Source organism: Brienomyrus brachyistius, chromosome 11 (genome assembly GCF_023856365.1).
Source record: "Brienomyrus brachyistius isolate T26 chromosome 11, BBRACH_0.4, whole genome shotgun sequence".
NCBI classification, from domain to species: Eukaryota; Metazoa; Chordata; class Actinopteri; order Osteoglossiformes; family Mormyridae; genus Brienomyrus; species Brienomyrus brachyistius.
In genome coordinates, this window is record NC_064543.1 from 7,181,318 (window position 1) to 7,206,592 (window position 25,275).

Sequence of the window (25,275 nt, forward strand, 5' to 3'; positions counted from 1 at the left end):
AATTCTACATCAGTATTCATGTAGACTGTAGGCCTCCTGTGAAGCTGGCTAAAGAACCTCCATGAATCCAGATTTCTGAATATTTTTTATGATTACTGTTTTATTTGTGAAGTGGTCATGCTCGTGTACATTAAACTGTCGTACTGTCCAACTGAAAGGGTTTTCAATTCACCATGGGTTAGTCATGCATCCATCTGTCCCCCTCCCCCCCCTGGGGCAGTATTTCACCGGACTGCAGAACACTTGGGTGTTGGGGGGGGGGGGGGGTTCGGTTCATTTCTAAAAATAAACTATATACATTTTCGAGCCAGTCTATTTTTTACAACCCCTGACTTTCACACATTCCGATCATGGATCTCAAAAAAAAAAAAAAAAATGTAAACTGCTGTTAAATGCCCCCCCCCCCCCCCCGCCACCCCTATTGACAAGGATCACCAGCACCCCCACCCCTTCCCCCAGTCCAGTCCAGTGTCATCAGAAGGCTGGGAACCCCTGTGGTACATTTGTAATGGAACATGTGGCCCCATCGGGCGAGGAGATTGCTTCTGACGTCTGGGGCTACCTCTGCCCCCACGTTTGCCGCTAAACTCTAATTACTGTCCAGACTTGGCCTGTCAATTCTGACCTGCACTTATTAAAATGCCTGTATGCTGTCCCAACTTGAAGGCACGTATTTCATTAGCATCGACCTCTACAACTATTTCCTCTATATGTCAGCAGGTGTTGCTTTCCAATGCCTGCTGGGGGTCTTGTTTGGGTTGGACAGTGGCTGTGATCTCTCTTTGTTTGGGTTCACACCCGTCTACTTCATCTCCATCTCCATGCTTTCTCTTTGTCTCCATGCTTTATCTCCGCTGCAGTTGCATCCTCTTAGAGCACCAGCCAGCCGCATCATTGATGTCTCTGTACTATTACCTTGGATAAACATTCATTCTCTGACAGAGATGCTTCATATAGTTAAATAATCACAGAAAAAGAATAGGGTTTTGCTTTGAAGGTCCTTATGTAGGTGTTGGCTGTTCAACCATTTGCATCTCCTCTGAGTTGAAAGTGACCCCCAGGCCTGTAATAGCATTTGCATGTTATCTGTCTTGTGTTTTGATGTGTGCATTTCTTGTTGCAGGAACTGGAGAGCCTCAGGGCTCAGGCCGAGATCATCCCAAAGCTCATGGAGGAATGTGAGAACCTTAACCAGAAGCTGCAGGTATGTGCAGAGCGACCTCGATATTGCTGCATGCACGAGGAACGCTAGCATGCTAATGCTACTCGTACGCGGGACGCTAGCATGCTAATGCTACTCGTACGCGGGACGCTAGCATGCTAATGCTACTCGTACGCGGGACGCTAGCATGCTAATGCTACTTGGACGCTAGCATTCTAATGCTACTCGTACGCGGGACGCTAGCATGCTAATGCTACAGACAGAGCTGCCTTGTGGGACCCTAGAGCAGTCATATGGCTACAGGTGGTGCAGGAGCAGCTTTCCTGTCACCTAGTATAGAGATCAGTGTAGTGGTGACATTCCATCGCTGCAGAGTCATGGAGCAGCACCTCAACAGTGCTTAGCTGTCGCTAACGCTATACAGCGATGTCATGGCGACGTGCATGGCGACAATCGCTATAGATACGCATTTATTTAAAGAAACCCTGGTGAGGAACAGACTGAGCTCTCCGCGATGAGCTGTGGCCCGTTCCCCGCTCTTCTAGCATACTTTGAGGACGATGAAATCTTTCCGCTCACTTGCTTTCTATCTCGACTTCACCGCTCACGTGCGGTTCATACTGCCAGCACGAGGCTTATGCTGGTTTAGCGTTGTTATGGTAACATTCACTTGTGACAGCGACGTGAGTAATATTCCCTGCGGAGGATTTGAAAAGATGAAGTCTGGACCGATTACATATTGACCTGTGTTCAAAATGCACCTTCGTTGTGCTAATCAGCGTGCGTCAGATTTTTCAGTAGCCTGTGTGACGCTTCTCCACGCTGCCATAAATCATGCCGGTGCCTTTTCCGTCCGTGCGACCTAATGTGACATCTGTGCGAACAGCTCCGGAGTCAGTCTGCCGGCTATTTTTGCCCTCTGTGTCATCCTGGAGTAGCTGAGATTACAGCGTGACGCATTGTGTTTTCAGAGAACACCTGGAAGCAGATGGTGCCATATTGAGGGTTTTTTAAAGCCCCCCCCTCACCCCCCATCATGGTTCATTTGCTCCTGGTATTTCCTGCCCTCGGCGCACAAGACCCAGATAGGAGCACATTTTCATTAGCCCTCTTGTGCATATAGTGTCATCAAGACTGCATGACAGCAACAAAGGCATGCTTCAAATATTTTGCCTTTCTGCACAGACTAGCTAAGCAGCTGAACCTGATCCAACTATTTAAAGCTGGGTCCAGTACAAGGTAGATCGGGTTGCAGGACGTGGCTGGAAAAAGCATGTAGTTGCAGGACAAGTATAGAGTGCCTGACCTCGCCTCTTATGGCAGTGCAGCCACAGCACATAGCTAGGGCCCCTGGCTTGCAGAGGACTTTCGGAGAGAACTTTCTCGAAATGAGACTTTTTGTTGGATTGAGCAGTGGGCAGAAGCACCCTCCTTTGACTAGGACCCCAAACGTCCATCTGTCGGCCTCGCCGCCTCCCCTAAGTCTCATTCTCTCCCCATGTCGGTGTTACCAGGTCGCCGAAACGAAGAAGAAGGACCTGGAGAGCAGAATTGGCACACTAGAGGCTGACATACAGGACAGTCGCCACAAGCAAGGGCACCTGAAGGTGGAGCTGAAGAAGTTCATGGATGTCCTGGATGGAAAAATTGATGAGCTGCACGAGTTCCGGCAGGGGCTGTCTAAGCTGGGGGTGGACAACTGAAATGGTGGTTTGGACCAGCTGTACCAGACACAAAGATCATCAGGTTGAGTTCAGTGGTATCACATCCCCAAGCAGATTCCCTAAAATTATGGAAAATCTGGGAAGGAGGGAGACTGACTCTACCTGGTAACATCTTTGTGAGCCTTAGACCATACATCACAGGTGACTGAGCCACTGTAATGAATTGGCTCAATGGGGATACAATTGTGTGAACGACAGGTGAAGGGGTACAGTCTTAAATTTCTTTATAACTCTTTGTCTAGCTTTTGTGGTTAGAATCAGGGCTGGGATTCATTTCCTAAGGGCTGGTGACTCAGTTGGCAGGAGAGGAGATTATCCAGCCGGTAACGTAATAAGATTGCGGTCACACAAGACCGGCTTGCATAATTCCGAAATGTAAGGGGGGGAAGCTGATATTAGGGCTGTCCGCAGTTGGTTTGATGATCTCAGGTGAGACTGAACAGCCGTTTTTGTGCTCTCTGATATGCACATACATGAACTGCACAGTGTCACAAAGTGCCTCAGTTTTTGTCTCTGAACATGAAGGCCTTCCACTCACTTAGTGACTTAACGGAGGATTTGGGGATTCCTAGGCATCGCTGCCGTTACTGCGTCTTTGATCCGTGAGAGCAAAAAAAAAAAACGTTAATCACAACTTGCAGATCCTTGAAATTGTAAAGAAATCAACAGATGCGATCGAAGTGTGGTGGACTTTTTGGAAAGGAGGATCCGATCAAACGCATCCTATGGATGTTGTGGTCCTTCTTGGGTGCAAGTGCCTGCTAACAAGGCATCTCCCACAGCGTGCTGAGGGTGGGAGAGAAGGCAGAGTCCTTTGGTTAGTGGTGCTTTGGAAACCGCTTGCAGGATTGTATGTGCATAAGCTGGAAGGGCCTGGTAAGGGAAGTGTGGCCAGTAGGAGGCGCCCTGTGCCAGAAACCTAAAATGAGTGCAGTGTTCAAAGGGTTTTGCATGTAATGGATTTATATTCAAGTAGAACAAAATTTCTTTGAATTTAGTTCATGTGAGAGATTTGCTTCCCAGGGTTCTTGGTGGTGGTGGTTGTTTTCTGAAAGAGGTGGCGTGTGTTTTATTTTTTACTTTTTTCCTTTGCTGCTAGTGTGTGGAACCATGTTTGCGTATCATCTACGATTTGATCCTCAGCTTCTGTGGGGCTTTCGGTAGAAGCTGGTGAAGTCTGCCATTATCCCGACGCCGCCCTGCCGCCTGCACACTTCCCGTTCTCGCTGTCCTCGCCGTTTGGTCTCGCGTCCCCTCAGCACTTCCCGAAGTCCTTTTAAGAGCACAGTGTAGCGCTGTGGGGAAGCCACTCTCTAAGCCGGGCAGGCGGCTGATCCTTTTGGCTCGTCCTGTGCCTTTTCTCATTCTGGAACCCAGTCACCCCCGCCCCCCCCATCCCCCCGACAGGACTCCTTTTACAAAACGACTACAATGGTAAACACCGCTCTGACGAGTGCGTGTTTTTAGCCATTAGCATCATTAAACAGGATTGTTTTGCGCAGATGGGCTGGTGTTTTTGTCCTTCAGATTACAAGTGTACCTCAACCCCTCCCAGTGCGTACTGCTGTCAGAGGTCTCTACTGCTGTATGATAAACCTAGAACAAACTTTTTTTTTTTTTTTCTTCCTTTCTGGTAGAATTGAATCTTACCCACTTTTGTGATTGAAGGGTTCAATATTGTATCATACATACTTGACTATTGTTCAAATATAGTTTAATTAATAAGCTGGTGTCTTGTTTTAATTTATTACATTTTGAACCGAAGTGTCTGCCTCTGCTGTCCTCGGTCCTATCACGTTGCTTCATGAGCGAGATGTCAGTCTGAGCTACCAGAGGCTGTGTGCTTGTTTGTGTAACCACAGTCACCTCTGGTGCTGAGATGGGTGGCTGCCTTCTGCTAAGAGTGAAAACCTGGAGGGGGGATCTATGAAAACATGTTTTTTGTTGTTTACATTATAAGATTATTCATGATGGCTGTATGGTACGGGGTCATATCGCCTTGGAAACCCAGCCTCCACAGCCGGTGTCAGTTCTCTCATTTTCATAGGCAGCCAAGCAAATAAGCTACTGTAGCGATTGGATGGACTTCCAGTGTATCGTCCAGTGACGGAGATGTACAAGGAATCATAAAAAATTGAATGGTGTACCACTATTAGGCCGACTGCGAGCGAACGGCGGCGTAAGCAGCTACGACGACAGAGACGGCAGAGAAATGTCATTCGGCAAAGCCGGGCCGCATCCCCGTCTCAGAAAAGACCGGCACTTTCGGTGATCCCCTCACTGTTTTTATTTTCTGTCAGGCATCTTGTGTGCTGGTGTGACGTGGGCGAGTTTGTAAAATATAATTAAGAGTGTGTTGCAGAGATGTTACCATAGACCACCCCCGCTAAGCCATCCCGTTTCCATAGTAACGCCGGCTGCTGGGATCCGTCTTTCGGTGCAGTCAGGCTGGTCTGCACCTGGTCTGCCTTTTTCCCCCCACAACTTGTCCCTTCTGTCACCCAACTCCCGCCCCGGCATGACGCTGCCACGCATGTACACTGATGGCAGATAGCGGCCCTCGGGAGAACGCCCGCCGTAAGGATTGACGCAGTCCCTACCCCAGCGCTGACATCTTCAGGAGGGCGACCAGTCAGAGCAGGGCTCTGTAATGGCTTCATCGGCTGGTGCCACACACCAGCAGGGGCTGGTGTTCCCACAAGACTGGTAATTTGGGGGAAGGTCAGGAGAAGCCAGTTCAGAAACTTTATTGCACTCTGCCACTCTCTGTCCATCAAGACCGCATTTTCCAGAAAAACAAAGTGATTCTGACATCCATTTACACAGGAGCAGAACTAGGCTGCTCAACATAGGCTCGTGTGCCCATTACCATGGTGACACCAGCTCCGCAGTGTGACTGGACTGTGTAGCCAGCCACTAGGTGGCAGTATAAGTAAGTGCCCATCTACCCAATGGAGGTTGTATAGAATCACAGTGGAGACGCTGAAAGCATCCCCGTAACAAATATGTATACATATATATATATATTTTTTGGGCTGGTATCTAACATAATACTGTCACACAGTCCTTCATTCTCTGAAAACGCTGCTATTTCTCGCTCAAACAGCAATTTTGTCAGGCACACTGCAGGGTACTTTTCCTTGACTATATTGAAACAGAAATCAGGGAAAGGAACCAAAAAGGCAGAAAAATGGACTCAGTGCAGTGGGCTTTACCACGTTTCCTTCCATCAGAAGACCACGGAAGCCACATGCAGGTAAGTGCCATGGAAAACCATTTTAAAGGAGCTCTACTGCCGTATTAAGAATTAGCCAATCTCATGATAAGGATTATAAAACAGCTGAAAGCATATCTGTGGATTAGGGACAACGGTTTACATATAACCAATCCTCTTGGTCAGAGCAGCTTGGTAAGAGGTTTTCTGTCCTGCTGTAATTCCGTTTTTACAAGACTGCAATCCTACTGTCAAGGCCGCCTAATGCAAGCAATATCGCCTTCCATGGTCTATTATGATTATTCTCCAAATGCTTATAAAATCACTTTAAAATATAAAAAAAGCCCCAAAAGAAGCCAAAAAAAAAAATGAACCACGTGTAAGTTGGCATGACGCAGCTTGTTGCCTTAGTTGTCCCAGTCTCCCGATTGGCAGGAGTCGCTCCCGGCCTCGTCGTCCGAATCTGCAGACACTTTCTTCATCCGCTGCATGGCGGCCTTAATGCTGAGCTCCAGCTCCGAGGCCTGGCTCCCCGGAGAGGCCTGGGGCCCCAGTGGGAGCTGTGCCTTACGCAGCTTCACCCCAAGGCGGATGGCAGACAGGATGCTGTCCCGCACGTCGGTGGCCGGGGCGGCCCTCGCCTCCACCCTGCGGAGCTGGATTTTTCCCCTCTGCAAGGAGGCCAGCACCTCGTCCATGGAGCCTGGGGGGCGGGGGGTGACAGAGGGGACATCAGAGAGGAGAATACAGGCACATGCAACACGGAACCCGGACAGTTATTTAAAAGTTATGGAAAGTCCGGCAACTCCAACGGTGAGCTTCATCTGAAGCTGGAAAAGGATTCTGAACATGATCAATCTGAAGAGATTTCACACATCACGCCAGCACACAAGCTTTCAGCTACCACAGCACCCGCAGTTCAGCCTTGGTAATCCACCTGAAGCTAAGCAGGTTTGGGCCTGGCCAGTACTTAGATGGGAGACCAGCTAGGAAAGCTGAGATGCTGCTGGTTGGGGTGTTGGTATGGCCAGCAGGGGGAGCCCATCCTGTGGTCTGTGTGAATCCCAATGCCCCAGTGATGGGGACACTGTGCTGTAAAAATGGTGCCGTCCTTCGGATGAGATGCAGAACCGAGATCCTGACTCTCTGAGGTCATTAAAGACCCCTGGGCATCTTTCGAAAGAATAGGGGTGGCACCCCGATGCCCAGGTAAAACTGCCCACTGCGGCCCTGTCAAATCTGATCTCCTGGCCCTTCGCCACCTTAGCTACTGTGGGCTTGGCCCCACAGGTCGAGTGGGAGGGGTTTATAACTTATCATGTAATGCCCTAACCATTAACCCCTCCTACTGTTGCAATATCTAGGTAGGTGCTGCACAGTGGTGCTGGTTGAAGTGGTTCCCCACTGTAACATGTGACATTCATTCAGTTAAAAGGACTCTGAGGGGAGACAGTTTGACACAGATGGTCTCCATGGGCACTCGTGTCGGAGTTGGACTTGGGGCCTCATCTGAGCTACTGGCAACCTGTCTACCTACAGTAAACAGCCATCTGGCAACATTCATGAATTTGGCACCTCAAGTGAAATGTACTAATTCAGGTCACTGGTTTTTACATTAGTAACTCAATCTTTTACACGAACCCCCCCCATCACAGGAGGGAAAAAATAAATGGGGGAGAAAAAAAACAATTTAATGATACACTTCTCACCGATGTTTTGCTTGAGTGTGGTCCTGTCTGGAAATGGCGAGGCCTCTTTTTGAGAGAGAAGCGGCATGGGCGTGTCCAGCAGCTCAGGACCTTGTTGGGGTGATGCACGTGGGAGCGGTAGGGGAGGGGGTGGTAAAGGTGGAGGAGGGGGAGGGGGAGGAGGAGGAGGGGGGGCCAAAGGAGTGAAAGCCTGTGGCGGCGCCGCGGGAGTGAAGATCTGGACCGGGATGTCTTTGGGCTTCGGACCCTTCCTCTTAGGTGACTTCTGGGATGCAGTAACCTGGGGGCTCCCTGGGGGGGCTAGGCTGACGATTGACAGTGGCTGAGGGGGGTCTGCAGGCTGGGAATCACCGATAGCTGCTTTTGAGGACGGCCTCTTCAACACATACTGGCCCTGCCTCTTCTGCAAAACAAACACGATGATATCTAACAGTCCGGCTAGCGGTTAGCTAATAATAATAATAATAATAATAATAATAATAATAATAAATTTTATTTGTATTGCACTTTATATTTTAGCAATCTCAAAGTGCTACAAAGTAAAAGAGTAGTGTAATAAAAATAATATAAAATAAAAATACTAGACTATACTGTAAAATACTTAACTAAATGTCTTCCTAAAAAGACGTTTTTTAAAAAAATCTAAAAACCTATCAGTCAACTGGGGGGCTCTCAGGTAGTCAGGAAGGGTGTTCTCTAAGTGAAAAACAGCACACTCCGCCGAGTTCGTACGCTGCTATTTTTACCTTGGAGTAATACATGAAGCATTAATAATATTGACACATGGGGACTAGACCAACCAAACAAACTGCATGACCACAATTCTTCATGAGACACATGAGGAAGGGATGAAGACTAAGGGACAGCAGTGCATGCTGGGTAATCACCTCTCTGAAGGACCTCAGTCTTCTGAGAGTCCTCTCCCGCTCCAGGTCCACCCACTCCTTTCTCTTATTTTCCTCCTCTCTCCTCAGCTCTCGTTTCTGCAGGAAGCGAGAGGGAGGGGGGGGGGGGGGGGACAGTGAGAGGCCGATTTTCGTGCCTCAGGGACCCCCTGACTAAGGTGCAGCTTCCGCGAGTGAATTTGCTGACTCCCATCTCCGACTCCCACGCCAGCCTTGCACTGCATCGCCTTTTCGCTAGAACCTTTCAGTTTAATGCCTTCGCTCAGGACTTCTCCCAGGAAGACCTTGCAGATGGAGATGGTCTCCGTGGCGACTCACCAGGTGGACAGTGTGGTGCTGGTGGAAGCGTGTTGCCGTATCTTGCGCCTGCCGCTGCTTCTGCTCGTGAACATCCACACACTGGTCCTAAGGAGAAGGAGAGCCCTCAACCACACAACCACATAAAATATCCTGCTCTACAACTTCTGCAGTGTTTCCCAGCTCAGTCCTCGGGGAACCCCGGACAATCCACGTTTTTGCTTCCTCTCAGCTCCCAGCGCACCTGTGCCAGGTATTCGGTGTTCCTGATTGGCTGGGAGCTTGCAAAAACGTGGACTGTCCGGGGTTCCCCGAGGACTGGGTTGGGAAACACTGGTATAGGGTATGACTGTGTGCGACTGTATCTGCCACGGACCAGCATCCATCCAAGGTGTTCCCCTGCACTTGGATAGGCTCATGGCTCCCTGTACTAGATAATTGGTGGAGGAACCAGAGTGGAGGCTGACCATGGTCTCCTGGACAGTTTTGGTGTGGCCCCTGTGTCAGGAGGGAGCCGCCTCACCTTCTTGTTGCGCAGGTACGCCCTCCTTGAACAGATGGCTCCCCTCTTGGTCTCCAGCTGCTGCAACCGGCGGCTCAGAGCCATGATGGTGGGGGTGCCAGGGTCCCGCAGAGGGCTGGCCTGCTCCTCGCCCCGCAGCTCCTCTGGGTCCTCGCAGGCATCATAGTAGACCACCTCTTCTTTCATCTCTGCACAACAATTTCTCATCTGTTCATGCACTCAAAAGTAAGACATTTTACTCATTCACACTCGAGTGGGTACTTAGCATTATTCACTCTCACATTCATATGACTGACAGGACCTCGGCGTCACTCCACTCACAGACTGACAGATCCTCAGTGTTACTCGCTCATTCATGGACTGACAGTATCTCAGTGTTACTCGCTCACAGCAACACCACTAAATTATTTCCAAAAAAAGTGCGAAAATACCCAAATTAAGTTCCAACTTTTCAAGCCAAACTCTCAGACAGGCTTTATTCCACTGGATCAGCGAATAAGGACATCTGCATGTGTACTATTTCTCTTTGAGTCAATAAGCTCTGGTGCTTCACGCCAGGCAATCTGGCAGGTTCTTCTCCATCTTAAGACCCTTAGAGGTCTTTGAACGTTTGGCGAGGGTTTAAATATTCATGTTCAGGCTGACAGGCCGTTCTCGAAAGGACATAATGAGAACATCCCAGGGAGAAGAGTCGGCCTCGTAGGCAGCCAGGCACGTCGTGGGTGCGCTTTAGGACAGGAAAGCTGCCACATCCTGACACCCCTCTAGTCATGTGACATGTCATGTGACTCACAGCAGTCACTCTGGCAGTACCTTTAATCTGCCGCCGCACCGTGTCGATCTGGGCCACGAGCAGCAGCTCCTCGTTCTTCAGGATCTCAAACCTCGTGTCGTACAGCTCCAGCTGGGCTTCGTAATACTGCAGCTCCAGGCCGTCGACGGACTCGATACTCTCCCTTTGCTCAGCCAGAGCCCCCATCTGCGGGCAGAGAGTAAAAGGCCTCAGGTGACTCTCATCCAGACGGCCTCCCTGACAGTGACACGCCGCCCCCATGGTCACCGCCTCTCTATCTGCCACACATGCACTGAGAATATTCCTCTGCCGGTTTACGGCCATGATGATTTCATTGTGACTGAAAACAGATTATGTATGAACAGCATTATTCACCAGAGATATAATGGTCTAAATAGCATATAATCACACCACCTAATTACCAGCTCAAAATAACAAAAATTAAAATGCGTTTTCACTTGACTTGCAGGGAAGTTATAAATTAGCTTACAGCTGGGGGAGGTCATATCTCGACCACACATTCACACATTTCAAACAAACATTTTCAATGGGCTAAATTAGACTTGTATTATAAAGCATACAGTAGGAAATGCACTAAACAAGAAATATAGGAGATTCTAAGCTGTAACATTTACTATCCAGGAATGCAGGATCTGGTTCCTCCATGCAAGATGTGCACCTCCACCAGCTTCTCCGCTCACCCCAGAGCAGAAGCGCACCTCAAAATGCCCACCTGACACTAACTCAGCAAGTTCTTCAGCACTGTGAGTGGGAGGGGGGGTGGGCGCAAACAGGGCTGATACCCAGAAAAAACCTAAGTGTGAGTGACAACCAGGGGGAAGAGAACAGGGCCCCATCTTAACACACCCCCCCCCAGGCATTTCATTTTCAAACAGCGACCGTCCTCATGAACAAGTCCGTATGACTTTCACTCCCAAGTTGTGCTTAATCTGTTAATTACCACCTGAAATTAAATACACGAATGATCTCATTTGTTATTTAACCGGAATCCCCAAAGCTGAATCAAACTGAGTGATGGGGGCGGGGGGGGGGGTGGATAAAAGTGAGCTATGAATGCTGAATGATATCAAGCCCTGAGGGCTACTCTTAAGTCTGTTTGCTGCTGAAAAGCACCAAGGCTGGAAATAGAGTAGACATTATTACCAAGTGGCACCCGGAGTGCCAAGCAGATAAAGCAGACGACAGACAGAGATGCTTGAAAGCTGGGGAAACGGCAAACAGACACCGAAGCCGTCAAAGCAGCGGGATCCTCACCTTCTCCTTGATGGCATCTCGTTTGCGGTTAAGGCACATTTCCTTGGCCCTCATGTGCTGCAGGGTCTCCTTAGCAAGCATGAACTTGAGCCTCTCCAGTCTGGGGGCCGCACAGGACCAGGAAGCCTGTCCAAACCGTCTCCTGTCCTCTTCCATCTGCTTTAGCATCCCTGTCAAATGAAGAATACTCTAGCAGGAATTCTGGGAATTCCGAGCACGCCGCAGAACCCTCGTCAGCTCAGCATTGACCTTCTACATTCAGTAATGCAGAGATACTTGTTCACAGCACTGCAGTGAACTTCAGAAGGGCCGCTGGGGGCACCATACCTGCCAGCGCCTTTGACGTCTCCACAAAATAGTTGACTGTGATGTCTTGGATGGAGCTCACCGCATCTTCTGCCCGTTCTCGCCAACCTTCCGCTTCTCTCTCAAGATCAGCTATTCTTTTGGGACCCAAGTCATCAAATTCCAGTGATTTCTGAAAACAAAGACCACCACAACTTGGGGGATAGAAAACCACTCATATCCTTATGTTTCTCTGGTTTTGGGGAAAATAAAGAATTACTTATGTCTGACAGTAATAAGATGTTCCCATCCCCCTTACTGAACAGAACAGGGTTGGGTATTGGCACAGACGCCCCGATTCGACTTCATTTGGATTCATAAGCTAACGATTCGATTCAATCCGAGTTGATTCCGATTCAATATCAAATAACCTGAAAATAATGAGGCATGAAATGCTATGTGGCAGCTTCCCATATTGGGAGAGAGATTTAAAAATCTCTTGGTGAGGCACAACATTACAAATGCAGTGTCACTGGAAATGAATTATGGAAACCAGTAAAGAAAGGCCACTAAAGAATAAGTTCCTCCTTATATTGGTGGAACAGATATTGTTCTTTAAACAAACCAACCTGCCTCGTTCAAAGGAGAAAAAAATGACTTCTGACTGAATAGCAGAAAATAAAAACGGGAAAATTTAAAACTCACTGGCCACGTCTCAGAAGGACTTAACTTAAACACATAAATTAGAATCTTTGTATTTGAGGAACATACGGGTATTCTTTAGGACTGGGAATTAGCCCTGATCTCACAATTTGGCTCACAAGTGCCCGAATGCATTCCATTAAAAATTTCAAGTTATCATTATTTGACGAAAATAAAGAAAAACAATGTACAACAATAAGCATGAGATTTATTCTTGTACTTACCCGCGAATACTGAAATATTTCGGTCACGTTTCCCTCTGAAGCCCTTCTATCCAGCCCACAATAAATTAATTACACTGCAAGACTTTCATTCACTTTAATTTGCTTCAGTGTTACCCACGAAGTTTGAAAAAACAGGCAGTTAACAATACTCTCATAACTGACAGCAGGTCACGTCCAATAATATCCATTTTCTCTTTACATCGTTTGCTTTTATTTCATTTTATTTATTTAGCTTTTATATAACATTATTTCGCATCAGTGTAAGTAGTGTACTGAATAGGACTGGTGTGAAAATAAAGTCCTGTTTGACTTGTTTGCAATCACATGATTGGAGTACTGCATTACCATGACTGACAATGCACCAAGATGGCGGTGCAAGGCGATTGAGCAATACTATTGCAACCCTCCTTTAGGTGAGGGAGAATTATACGACAAGGACCGATGCAAGTAAAATTCAGAGAAGATGGGGAAAGGTATAAAGTTACCTAGATCAATCATGGGATTTTGTAAATCGATATCAAACTGTCAAAACCAGGATCACGATTAACAGTAAAAATCGATATTTTTTTCCACACCCCTACAACTGAACTATGTTACATACAAACTACTCAATCACGATGATTCAAGACTTTGCTAACTTTTGGAGTCTGTTATGAGTAAGCTGCACTCACTGGCTTTGACTTGCTGAAGATATCTCTCTCATGTACATACAACTACTTTGCCCTGTGAATTTGCACGGCACGATTATCATTCGGAATTTTCATCTTACGACCTTACAGCCATTTTAATCGGTCCACTGATATTCCTTCTCCTCCCCACTGACAATTTCTATGGATGCACCTACCAAGATCTCCATTTTATACAGCATGGCCAGCTCCCTCATGTCCCGGAAAGGCTGCAGCAGGTACTGGTAGAAATGTGTTGCCACGGTAACTAATTCTCTGTAAGCCTCATCCTCTTCCTCATAAATCTTTAATAGGACGACCAACTTGTCAGTGGTCCTGTGCTGATGGAGTATCTGAAAAACAAAGTTAAATTTTTGCCTTAACCGTGTGTCAGTATTCAGTTATAAGCGTTCACCTTACACGGTACTAGGGCAATAGAAATTTTAATAGAATTCTGAATAAGAACATTCTAGTACTACACCTTCATGACAAAGGATAAATAAAATAATACATTCTATAAACATATTCTATGTTATTGATTCATTACAATTTTGACTCAAAATCCCAAATTTAAGAAAAATGGGTTTTCAAAAGACATTTACAACTCCCAGTTTAACTGAAACATCACGCCAGACAGCAGGTGATATTTAAACTTGTATCTATTTAAATCTATTTAAAATTTTAATGAAATGAGGCAAAAAGGCAGGAGGGAATAATAATTACTGCTAAGCTGGGGGTAGCTAGGAATTCTGGACCCCCTACCAAAATGTCACCTAGGCCACCCCACTAGGGTTGCCACAGAATGCACTGAGCAGGGAGAAGCCCCCCAGCAGAAAAATATCCCAGATGTATAAAATTCAATTTCACGGTATCCATGCCATTCCGACACCCCTGCTGTTAAGAATGGCATGGGAACATGAAAATGATCTGTCTTGCAAGAAAAGAAGAGAGAATTTTATGCAAATGTGACAAGTGAGAAGGTCCAAACCAGAGTTCATGCTTCTTTAATCAGACGACCCACAGATAGTTTCAGGCCAAGATGAAGACGCTTCACGTCTGTAGCAGAAAGCTTTTTATTTTTATATTGACCTTGGAAGGGCACCCTGGTGAACCACTGCGGTCTGTCCTTACCATCCAGTGCACTGTCCCTGTGAGGGGGAACCACACCTCCCGATAAAAGCACAAACTAACCCAGAAAAACTGGTTTAACTAGAAGCCGGAAAGAGGAATAAATTCACTTACCCAAGCAACTGTTGCTTTTACTGGTTGACCGGTCACATTTTTCAGATGAGCTCCTCTGTCAGGAGCTGCAGTAACTAAGGGCTCCCATATTTTAATCATTCTTACTAAAGCGTTTCACTCACTCAAACCAATGAATCGTTCAGGGCCGCTCACTGTCAGTTTCAATCTTGCGGAAAGTCACTGTCATTCAAGAAAGTCTGGCCAGCAGTGATACATCTCAGCGAATCATCATCGTACTAATCATTTAACATATTGTTACTAAAACTTTTAATTTTGTGACGTTTGTTGACGTCATATTATACATCCGTCCTATACATCTTGAGTGTGTCGCGCACCGTTTAAGAGCAGAATCTAGCAGAGGTGTTGGTTCTTTAAAAGACAGAGGGAGTCAGTGTTTATTGATTGTACGGGGAGAAACCAAGGACTCAACTGATCGCTCATGTTGGTGAACAGAAAACTTCGCATACTCTCTAAACGGAGACAGTAGAGAAAAGAGAGAAAGACAGAGAGAGAGAGAGAGACAGCGAGAGACAGACAGACGAAGAGAAGAGGACAGTCAGCCCCGCACGGAGCCGTGAATAACCGCATGAACCCAGCTGTACAGTCTCACCGTTCGCAGGAGACCTTTCGCTCTGTCGATCTGGTCCTGCATGGTCCTTCTCTTAAACTCCTGCAAGTTTTCAAAGTATTCTTCCACGTCCCGTTCGTCTTGGACGAATAAAGAATCGAGCACGATCTTCCGGCCGCAGACGTCGACGGCGGCGCTGAAGTACCGCTCCAGCCGGCGGCACGGCGTATCCAGGTCCGTGTCGGACTCGTCCGGGCCGGACACCCGGCTTGGAAAGATGAGGTCCCATATGTTGCCACCCTCGAAGGCTGACAGGTCAGGGAAGTGCGGCTCCAGCAAGTCGCTGACGCCGGTGAACTGCCGGTGGACATTTCGGAGGTCGCTGACAGAGAAGAGGCCGGCCCAGCTGGTCTGAGTGTCGCCAGGGGTCGGCTCCTCCGTCCGCCTTCGCCGCTGGAGGGTCCTGTTGTGGCAAGTCACGGCGAACTTGCACTCTATTACGTTCCACTGCACGATAAAGCCCAGCCTAAAGGTTTCGCTTTCCTCGAAGGCGTCCGTTTTTATTGCCACCCATCCGTCCAAACTGTCCAAGCGCTCGCACTCAATAGACGTCATTTCTTTTCACGTACTAACCGCACCGGACACAGCACCGCAGTGTTTACTCCGTCCGCCATTTGCATGACGTCGCCTCCCTCTTGACCCCGTGACACGTCATGGATCACGTGTCCAGGGAACCCAAATCATAAACACATAATCACACGGCATCCTCTCAACGAGAACTTTAAATGGTATCTGCAACATTGGGTAAACGAACATGGATTACATATAACGACTGGTGAAAGGACAAAAAAATCAATGTTATACATCATTTATATTTATCGTGCACATGCAATATAATACAGCTGGTCAGCACTCTGTCTATTGGTGCCACTTTCTACCGAGGCACCATAGAGAGCGTACTGACCAGCTGTATCTTCATCTGGTTTGGCAACTCGAAAGCCACAGACAGGAAATCGCTGCAGAGAGTGGTGAGGACTGCAGATAGGATCATCCAGACTTCTCTTCCATCCATCCAGGACATTGCACTCAAACGCTGTCTGAGCAGAGCCCGTAACGTCATCAGGGACTTCGCCCACCCCCCAGTACGGACTGTTCTACCTGCTGCCCTCTGGGAAGAGGCTTTGCAGCATCAGGACCAGGACAGCCAGATTCTGTAACTGTTTCATTCCTCAAGCCATTAGACTCCTGAACTCTTAACTCATGACAGCCGCTCCTCCAACCGCCTCCCCACACTCCGCCTCTCTCCATCCATGCACATGTCACTTTATCAAGAACTTTATACACTATATGTCTTGCACTATAACCGTTACGGTGATGTACAGTATTTTTTGCTGCTATACTGCGGTTTAATATATCTGTATGTTCCACTTATATTCAATATATATATGCAACGAAATTTCGTTCTGATGTGCAATAACCGGTGTATTTTTGAATGACAATAAAATAGGCTAATCTGTTCTATCCTATATTAATTACACAAAACGACAGATAGATCAATTTCAAAATATTTCAGCGATAGCGGTTGTGTTAAACTCGAAGCTGAAATGTTTAACAATAATACTAATAATTATTATCCGATAAACAGTGCATGTAACCGATTTTCCATGATATAAATCATTTTGAATGCGGGGGTCTGGGAAACGGTGAATTTTCTTACCTGTAAGTAAGGAACTCTCTTATTATTAGTAGTAAAAGTTATTACATTTTTTTAACTGGTTACTGTAGTACGATTTTCCCCCTTTGACCTTTTTCTTGTACATATGAATGAAAAGAACAGTTCCGAAGATGAAATTCACTGCGCAGTGAAAGCACACCCATTTCTCCATTGCCAGACCTTACCTTACAGGGTGCTTGCACAAAATGTACTGAAATGTAATAACATACATATCTGGGACTGATTTGGAACCCAATGCATAACTCTAGTATATGACTAGATCTGTGTTGAAAAGTAGGAGCGTTTCAGGTTGGATTAGAGTCACCCAAGCGTTGATGACAATGCTGGATGTTAAGCAGGTTCACATCTTCTGGCTTGATTCTTAATGTCTCACTTGTATCTGCTAACCGGGCAACACGAACCACTCAGCAATCCGTTAGCCTCAGCCTAATACTGAGCTGACACTCCTACCAGGAATACCAAGCTGTTTGTGGCCTGCCAGCTTCATGTGTAAAACAGCCCTTAACACTTGATAGAAAATCACATGCATTTCCCCCAGCTTCCCACATATTAAGAGCAGCATTTATAGCCCGCCAGTAAAAATGTGGTCAGCAGATTGCAATAAAGCCAGAGATATGACATGAACACCAGAGGAACATCTGAAGGATGTTCTGTGACTGTAGGCTGACTGAGACCAACATGCATGGAATTGCTTAAATACAACTTTGCCGTTCTTGGAGGCCAGGCAATGAAGCATTACAGCTGACAGGATCTCTGTCATATTACCCATAGTATACAGCGGTGCTTAAAATACCCATTTTCGCTGCTGGGCGATGGAGACTGAGGACTGCAGGAAGCAGAAGGCGATATGGAGGACCAGGAAGAGGAACCACCAAGGCAAGGCCACGGGGCATCATCACGTACTGCGAATCAGACACGTAAATGGCATAGTTTTGACGGTCGCATTTCTTTGCAGTCTCGCTCTTTGAAATGCTGTGTACACACAACGCCATAGCATCTTCCAAGCTCTGTAAAATCATATGCTTCTAATTACAAGCAAAACTGGTGACAAATAAGGAATCTTTGTATAGAAACACCATGGGATAGCACTATAATGGTTGCCATGGCAATCCCTTTTCAGTACAAATAAGGGACCATTGTCACTTAGGCAGCTCATTTGGCAAGATGTCTGATGAGAGCCAGCGCGAGTGTGATATTCTGGGCACATCACCCTTCTGCCAAGAGAAAGCAGACATCCTCACATTATGCTGAAGTGCTATGATTACACAGCCATACTGCTATAACAGCTACACTCTCCCAGTCTTAACAACCCCCAATAAACACAGATGCTGACAATGGGAAGCCCTGTCTTGAAAATATTGGCCAAGTCCAATGAAGTCAAACATCCACTTGAATTCCAGAGTTAAGACACAGGTATTTCATTTGAAACACCGATGCAGAAATAGATTGGGATGTCAGTTAAATGCAATTATTGGATGCATATTTGACATCCCAAAACAGACATCAAGATGTTAAAGATTCATACCACAGTTACAGTGGGTCTGATACCTGCCAGACACACAAGACGCAGCACCTAAGAGGATTAAAATGACTATCTTCTGGAAATTACATGCATATAGAAAACTTTAAAATACTGACAAATAAAATACCTAAAAGGACTGAACCAGTGCAAATTCAAACATTTGAATCAAAATCAACATAAATGACCACCGTAGTGATCACATCTCAGTGACTTTCAGCCAAAATTTGCTAATTCATAACATCTGAACAAGTGCACGCTCACAAACATTTTAAAACCTACTCAGAACTGCAAATTTCGTTGTGCAAGCCAATCTGTCATGTACAAGTCCTACTACAAAAAAAGAGCTAAAGACGCGCTGAGAGACACATAAGGCCGTGAGGTATGTAGGGGACAAAGATCCCAATCACAACAGACAAGAGGACAAAGATTAATAAAATATTTTATTATTCCATGGGAACAGGATTACAACATTTTGAAATGCAAGAAAATTTCACAGAAGTTACAATAGTCGTATGTCATAATGAAGAAAATCTGAGGTCGTATGTCTGACTGAAAAGCTCTGTACGCAAAGGGTGATTACAGGACACCCTCTGGAGGGAGAAGGTGCTGGCACTAAAAACTAAAATAACCAAAAATTCTAGCTGTGCACCGTAGTTCACTGCCATGCCGCCGTCCAGAATAAATTAGGACTTCTTACTGCTGCGTGTCCGATCATCTTCCTCATCCGAGGAGTCCCCGCCGTACGGGACCAGCCCCGGTGCACCTTCGAGGGGCCGCACCTTCTTCAGAGTCTCAGGCTCCACCTTGTCTGTTGGGGCACAAAAGAGAGGGAGAGAGCAGAGAGGAGAGGGAGAGAGAGCGGAGGAGGAGCACAGCAAGGGGTAGAGGGAAGGTGAAATACAGAATGTGGCAGTGGGAAAGGTAAAGGAAGAAAAAGGAGGAGGGGTAAAGGAAGCCATTGGGAGGGGCCCATGTTATCCACAGCATGTGATCAATCCACAGCCAGGGGGGGAGTGGGTCATTCATAGGAAATGAGACGGCACCACACATCCAGGTCCGGGGGGAACATGTGGAGAGAAGGGGAAGACAGAACATGTAAAAGAGAACGACAAGTTAGTATCCTTTCCCAGCCTTTGAAGGCTCACAGAGCCACTGGGGGGGGGGGGGCTTTAAAAGGGCTCGGTTAAATAATTGAGGGGGAAGTGATTGAGGCAAAGTCCCACTCATCCTCAGCATTAAAATTAACATAACAGTGGCCAAAAATGGGGGGGAAAAAATGCATACCCTTTGGGTCAGGGGCACTGGGCTGACCCTCTACCTCCCGAGGCCTCTTGCGTGGGGCCAAACCGGCAGGGATCGGAGGTGGTGGCATCAGCATCCTGTTAGCGGTGAAACAGCAAAACGATCAGATTCAGCTGTGGGACGACTTGCGACAGGAAACGCCGCACGCTTACAAACCTCTGGGCGGCTTCCCCGCCTTCTGTGCTGGCAGGGGAGGGGGCGGGCTGTTCCTTCTTTAGGACTGCCGCAGAGGCACTGCTGTGCTGCAGGGCAGACGAGAAGGGATCCCGTCAGCCTGGGATTCAAGGACACGTTAATGATGGAGGAAAGACACGCAGACACTCACCTGAGATCCGCACTCCTCCTCGGAGCCTTCCAGAAACCGCCGCTTTGGACTCCCGGCCTGCGGCGGGCTGGACGAGCAGCTCTCCACGCCACCGCTGTAACTTGGCCCGGTGTCCTTCACAAGGGGACAGAGAGTCTAAAACAGCTGTACACCAAAAACTACCAGTCCTCCAACAGAGGGTGGACTGGCATACAGGCCAAAAACAAAATCACTGGCAGTGGTGGGGGGCTTGCTCAATCTCAAAGACGTCAAGGGGGGCCGTCACACTTACGAGGAATGGCAGCGGCAGACGGCGGCCTGCCGAGGGAACTTACCGCGGCTAAATAAGAAGGTGGTTTCCTAGGACACACCGGATACTGAACCATTGCCTGAGAAGATTGAGGGGTTGTCGAAAAGTTAGAATGACCGGGAGCACCATTCGCACTACTCCAGTAACCACTGGATCCTGGATACGCAGCATAGCCTCCCGCGTAACTGTTTGCTGGGTAGTTATACCAGGATACATGGCTACCGTAATTGTCATTAGCCGGGTATCCGTGAGAGGGGTAAGCTGAAATAAAAGTATAGGGATATGGTTAATGCTCCTGAGACACAGAACCGCACACACACTTCTGACCACTGATTAAGCAAACTTGCACCAACAACTTAAAACGAGTGGAAGAAAAAAAAAAATCTCTGGATTAAACATCACACGCTTGTGATTATAGTGTGATCCAAAGATCACATACCTTGGGTGGACCCAGTTGCTGTGTAAACAGACACCATGCGCGAGTGCTCGGCTCGCACCTGTGGGAGAAAAGCTGGGCGTCAGCATTGCCGGATGTTCCGAGAGAGCATGCAGACGTGCTCAGAACACCGAGCTCCAGGGCAGGCTGTTCACATGAATGGATGTTCTGGGTGGGTATCAGTCAAGGTGGGGGGACTCAATACCTCCACCTTCTTAAACCTCCAATGGCAAGTGGACGCTTCAAGGAAACTATATACTTACAGTCTCCACCAGGCTCTCACAGAGCTCCCTCGCTGCTTCTAATCCTGCAGGGTTTGGGTGGCTACAAGAAAAAACACAAACATCAGTATGCAATTACAAGGAAGCATGTGGGCCCCAACAATACAAACACCTCTGCAGGCTCCCATATCTGCTCGATCGATACCTGATATATAGATAAAGTGGCTCAAACGACTCCCGCCGAGAAGCCTGCTCTATGTAGCCGGAGCCCTTTCCCCGGAGAAACACACGAGCTCCCGTCTCAGCCTGGATATGCTGCAGGTAACTGCCACTAGGACCCTCCACCTTCTCATTCACGTTGAAGGAGGGCAGGGCCTGGTCGAGGCCGACGAACACCTTTGTGTGCACAAAATTCTGCAAGACAGCCGGGTGAGCCGAGAGTTGAGGACAAGGCTTGAAAAACCACAAAATAGAATGTGGGGGGGGATGCAAGTTCGGTGTCAGCAGGAGCAGCAGACCCAAACCATCCACTGGAGGCTGAGTTGTTCTGCCTGCAGTTGCTATAGGAGGTTTGTATCAGCGAGAAGCACTTGCTCTTTACAGCTCTCACCTTCTTTAACCTCCGTGGTCACAGCATGCACAACACTGCTTAATATAACAAGCACTAATGACAACACTTCCATCATAAGATGCCTGGTAAGCCCACCACTGCTAGATTAACTGCCAGTGGTAGAAGAAAAATACAAACGGGTCAATACAACGGCATGCGGAGGAAGAGCAACATCTACGTACCCCTGAATGACAATTGTATGGGGCTGGAGACTTTTGGTTTTGGGGTGGAGATGGTATGAGGTGCGGCTGAACAGAAGGTCGAACTGGGGGTGGGACAGGTGGCTGGGCTGAAGGCAGGGGTTTGGGCGGCTGCGTGTAAACAGGAAGTGTGGGCAGCACGGGTCTGCTCTGCCCTGCCGAAGACCGCAAAATGTCCTCTGAAATGATCTCTTTGATATGCTTCACCGCCTCTGTGGAACATACGATCAGAATGACAGTTAACACTTCGTCTAAACTATGAACTGGGCGATTCCTCCCCCCAAAAACGCAAACGTCTTACTGTTAACTTCCTCTTGACTCTTTCCCTGAACGTGTAGATACAACGGACGGTCTCTGAAAGAAAGGAACACGGCTCATTCCCCATCGCGGATTAACACACAAATGCGAGACGCGTTCAGGACGACACATACCCGCCCTTACACTGGGCCTTTTCGTCACTGGTCATGTAGTGCCCCTTTGTAGATACAACTGCTCCACTGTACTGGCGAATCTGAGGAAGGTGTATCACTCCAATTTACATTAATGCCAAACTTATTTTTCCACACCACCAAACAAAATTGTAAAGAGTAAAGCTCAAGGGAGTTGGACTTCACCTCTTCCTGAGTTTTCCCTTTAGTTAGCAAGTTGCGGCAGTTTAGGGGAACGTCGTTGATGTCCACTTCGGTGACAACTGATTCGCTGGCAGTACTGGCTACTGTTACACGGGGGGCAACCTGGGGCAGGGAGAACATTGGGTGTGTTAAGGACTGATTACATATCACGGGGGTGGAGAGGCAGCCTGAAGGGACGCACTGGTGCAGTACCTTACTGTGCAACGGAGGGGGGGTCTTCAGCTTCCCTTTGGCCATCAACATAGCGTTAATTTTGGCGGCCATGGCAGCGGCCATCTCTACGCCTCCCGAAGGCTTCTCCTCCTCCAGAGACGTAGGGGTCGGCTGAGACATGACGGGTGGCGCTGTGGACCCCGTGCCCCCAGCCAGCGGTAAGCCATTTATGGCACTGTGCGCCAAACGCCCGCCGGTGTAGCTTGGCAGAGAGGCTACTTGCGTCGTGAGGGAAGTGGAAATGTTCCCCAGGAGGCCTTTCAGCATATCAGCAGTGGGGCCAGGCTGGTCCCATCGACTATTAAAACACCTGTGAGAACAAGCACGACTGCTTTAAACTTGAGCCTATTTGTCCCAAAAACTACCCAAACTTGAACCTATTTGTCCCATAGTAGGATCTGGCCCTGTCCGTAGAGCAAGTAGGCCTCGACGCATTTCTAGAAGCATCCCGGCCTGTTCTTCGCTCTACAAGTACTTTATATAGGAGGGTAGTATCAGCAGAACACCATAACTGTACAATGACTGCTTTCTTTCCCCTCCACGTAATCAAACAGAAGTTTTTAACACGCAGCCATGGCGGGTTGGGCCAGCGTCGCCTAACTCCCAAACGCAATACGGAAGCGGGCAGGGGAGCTAGCAGACGAATATGCAGTATCAAACTGCCGAAAACCACCACTTCCAGCACAGTACCTCGGTCAGCCCGAAGCAAAGAGGCGTATTACATAACAACTTTGCAAATAACTCAGCAAGCCACCGAAAACAGACGATTATCTACGGTCGCTGGTTAGTTATATAGACCTCGGTGACGCAACACACCCGAATCCCATTAAACGAAACGTAAAAGTAGCAGCTATTTTAACTTGAGAGGAAATTAAAGTTGGGAGATACTGGCGGGGGCTTCGCTAAAACTCCGGGCCGCTCGGGAAGCCAGCCAACCATCGGGTTTAACTTCAAAAGGCGTCGCGACCGCAGATACTTACGATGTCTGTCCCGCCATGCCAGAAGCCATTTTATCGAGCGATTGCGCTTCAGTCGCGGTCTTCGTTTGCCGGGCGTGTTGAAACAGAAACGCACCGTAGACAAGAGTATCCAAACGGTGGCACTCCTTCGCCGCCAGTAGGCGACACAAAGACCGGAAGCTCGTCACGGCTTACGTAAGGCGTGCACGAGCAATGACGCGCTCCAGACTGCGCCCCTAGTGGCTGAGCTCGGAGTAGCGTTTTCTTAAACAGTAGTTAGTAACTATGTTTTTAGCGTCGTCCAATCAATTATTTAAAATACAATAACTAAATTGCCAAAGAATGAAGTGTGTATCTATTCAAAAGCGAGAATGGAAGCTGTGAGATTAGTCACAGCACACTGTTTTACATTAAATATAAGATTTCAAAAACACGTGCCCACAGCGACCAGCTACTGGCATCAGGCGCAGACAAAACTCTTGCGGATAGAAAAGCCGCAGCTTCCGGGTCCTCTATCGAATGCAGACTGCTGCCTTTCTGCGTCCCTTCTCAGAGAACAAGGAGCCCCATGCACTCGACTTAAACACAGCGTAACTTCTAATAAAGGGAATTATCTGAATTCAAATAGCATTTGAAAAGAAAATGCAAAACTGCATTTAAAATCATGACATCTAGTGGCCAGCGTGTAAAACGACATAAACCTGTCCTACGATATTATCATCCAGTGTTTGTTTCACGAAGTTAGATTTCTTGCTTAGCGGGACAACTTGTCGGATAAAGGTAGTCTGGACTAATTGCAGTAAACCAGTGGTTCTCAAACTCGGTCCTCGGGACCCACTGCCCTTGTGATTTAGTGATTTTAAACTAAATATGATTATTTATCCGGCTAAGCAAGAAATTCGACTTCGTGATACAAGCCCCAAGTTGTGGTAATGTGGTCGTTTACAGTTTACACAGCATCGAATTTTTCAGTTATTTGTCGTAATCATTTGTGTATATGTTACATCAATCAACGGAATTGTGTTCACTTACGCAGCAGTAGACACCCAGGCTCCACTCCGTGTATCTGTAAATCTGTTTGATTCATTCACTACTTAGACAGGTCTGTGAGACCATATTCCATGACTCATAATTTTATATTAAAAGGCAACTGCAGTTGTGTTCATGCGATCACAAGTAATCATCTTTTAAATTATGTTTATGTTAATTAATATGTTATATTAAGATGGCAATGGGGTGAAAGCTGTATGATGAAGTCATACGGCGTACTCACCAGAGCATAATTACTAATAATACAGAAGGGACTTCAGATTCATGCCTCAAGCCCAGACTGCATGTCACAGACTGATGATTTTTGTTTTACTGTAAAAGCAATATGCCTTCCATTCATTTTAATTCCTATCCACCAGTTTGTCAAACCCATGTCTCTCCCGTGCGCTAACGGTGTCCTCGTTTCTCCATCCCATTGCCATATCTTACGGTTCTGTTCAGTATCCTACTGGGGAAAAAGTCAGCGTCTTGATTTTTTTTCATGGCACAAAAA

The 25,275-nt window shown here is 47.4% G+C and overlaps 3 protein-coding genes across 10 annotated transcripts in view; 1 reads left to right on the top strand and 2 right to left on the bottom strand.

Annotated features, from left to right (window-relative positions):
* Positions 1-4,611, top strand: part of LOC125751747 (homer protein homolog 2-like) — a 426,913-nt gene extending 422,302 nt beyond the window's left edge. For all 8 annotated transcript variants that reach the window (XM_049030981.1, XM_049030982.1, XM_049030980.1 and 5 more), the window contains 2 exons: positions 1,124-1,204; positions 2,677-4,611. In XM_049030981.1, the coding sequence (XP_048886938.1) occupies positions 1,124-1,204; positions 2,677-2,865 (270 nt within the window). In that variant the 3' untranslated portion in view covers positions 2,866-4,611. The remainder of the gene's footprint in view (positions 1-1,123; positions 1,205-2,676) is intronic.
* Positions 4,612-5,617: 1,006 nt separating this feature from the next.
* LOC125751739 (WASP homolog-associated protein with actin, membranes and microtubules) lies at positions 5,618-16,169 on the bottom strand. The gene is made up of 10 exons (XM_049030956.1): positions 15,331-16,169; positions 13,658-13,831; positions 11,930-12,080; positions 11,603-11,772; positions 10,348-10,513; positions 9,535-9,722; positions 9,033-9,119; positions 8,697-8,792; positions 7,810-8,212; positions 5,618-6,803 (listed from the first exon to the last, which is right to left on the bottom strand). Exons 1-10 carry the CDS (start codon positions 15,901-15,903, stop codon positions 6,508-6,510), a joined length of 2,304 nt encoding a protein of 767 aa, XP_048886913.1. The 5' UTR covers positions 15,904-16,169; the 3' UTR covers positions 5,618-6,507.
* A 2,798-nt stretch (positions 16,170-18,967) lies between these two features.
* On the bottom strand, positions 18,968-23,928 carry LOC125751742 (KH homology domain-containing protein 4-like). The gene is made up of 14 exons (XM_049030960.1): positions 23,754-23,928; positions 22,753-23,083; positions 22,543-22,662; positions 22,360-22,439; positions 22,230-22,282; positions 21,911-22,140; positions 21,324-21,532; positions 21,161-21,221; positions 20,901-20,958; positions 20,487-20,722; positions 20,173-20,286; positions 20,004-20,089; positions 19,830-19,924; positions 18,968-19,353 (listed from the first exon to the last, which is right to left on the bottom strand). Exons 1-14 carry the CDS (start codon positions 23,780-23,782, stop codon positions 19,229-19,231), a joined length of 1,827 nt encoding a protein of 608 aa, XP_048886917.1. The 5' UTR covers positions 23,783-23,928; the 3' UTR covers positions 18,968-19,228.
* Positions 23,929-25,275: the final 1,347 nt, after the last annotated feature.

Coding starts and splice junctions, on each gene's coding strand:
- LOC125751739 (XM_049030956.1), bottom strand. CDS start 15,903: ATGACGTCTATTGAGTGCGAGCGCTTGGACAGTTTGGACGGATGGGTG. Junction 13,832..15,330: donor CGAAAGGTCTCCTGCGAACG/GTGAGACTGTAC, acceptor TTTGTTTTTCAG/ATACTCCATCAGCACAGGAC. Junction 8,213..8,696: donor GACTGAGGTCCTTCAGAGAG/GTGATTACCCAG, acceptor TTTGTTTTGCAG/AAGAGGCAGGGCCAGTATGT.
- LOC125751742 (XM_049030960.1), bottom strand. CDS start 23,782: ATGGCTTCTGGCATGGCGGGACAGACATC. Junction 22,283..22,359: donor AAGGCCCAGTGTAAGGGCGG/GTATGTGTCGTC, acceptor CCTTTCTTTCAG/AGACCGTCCGTTGTATCTAC. Junction 21,533..21,910: donor CATACAATTGTCATTCAGGG/GTACGTAGATGT, acceptor GCTGTCTTGCAG/AATTTTGTGCACACAAAGGT.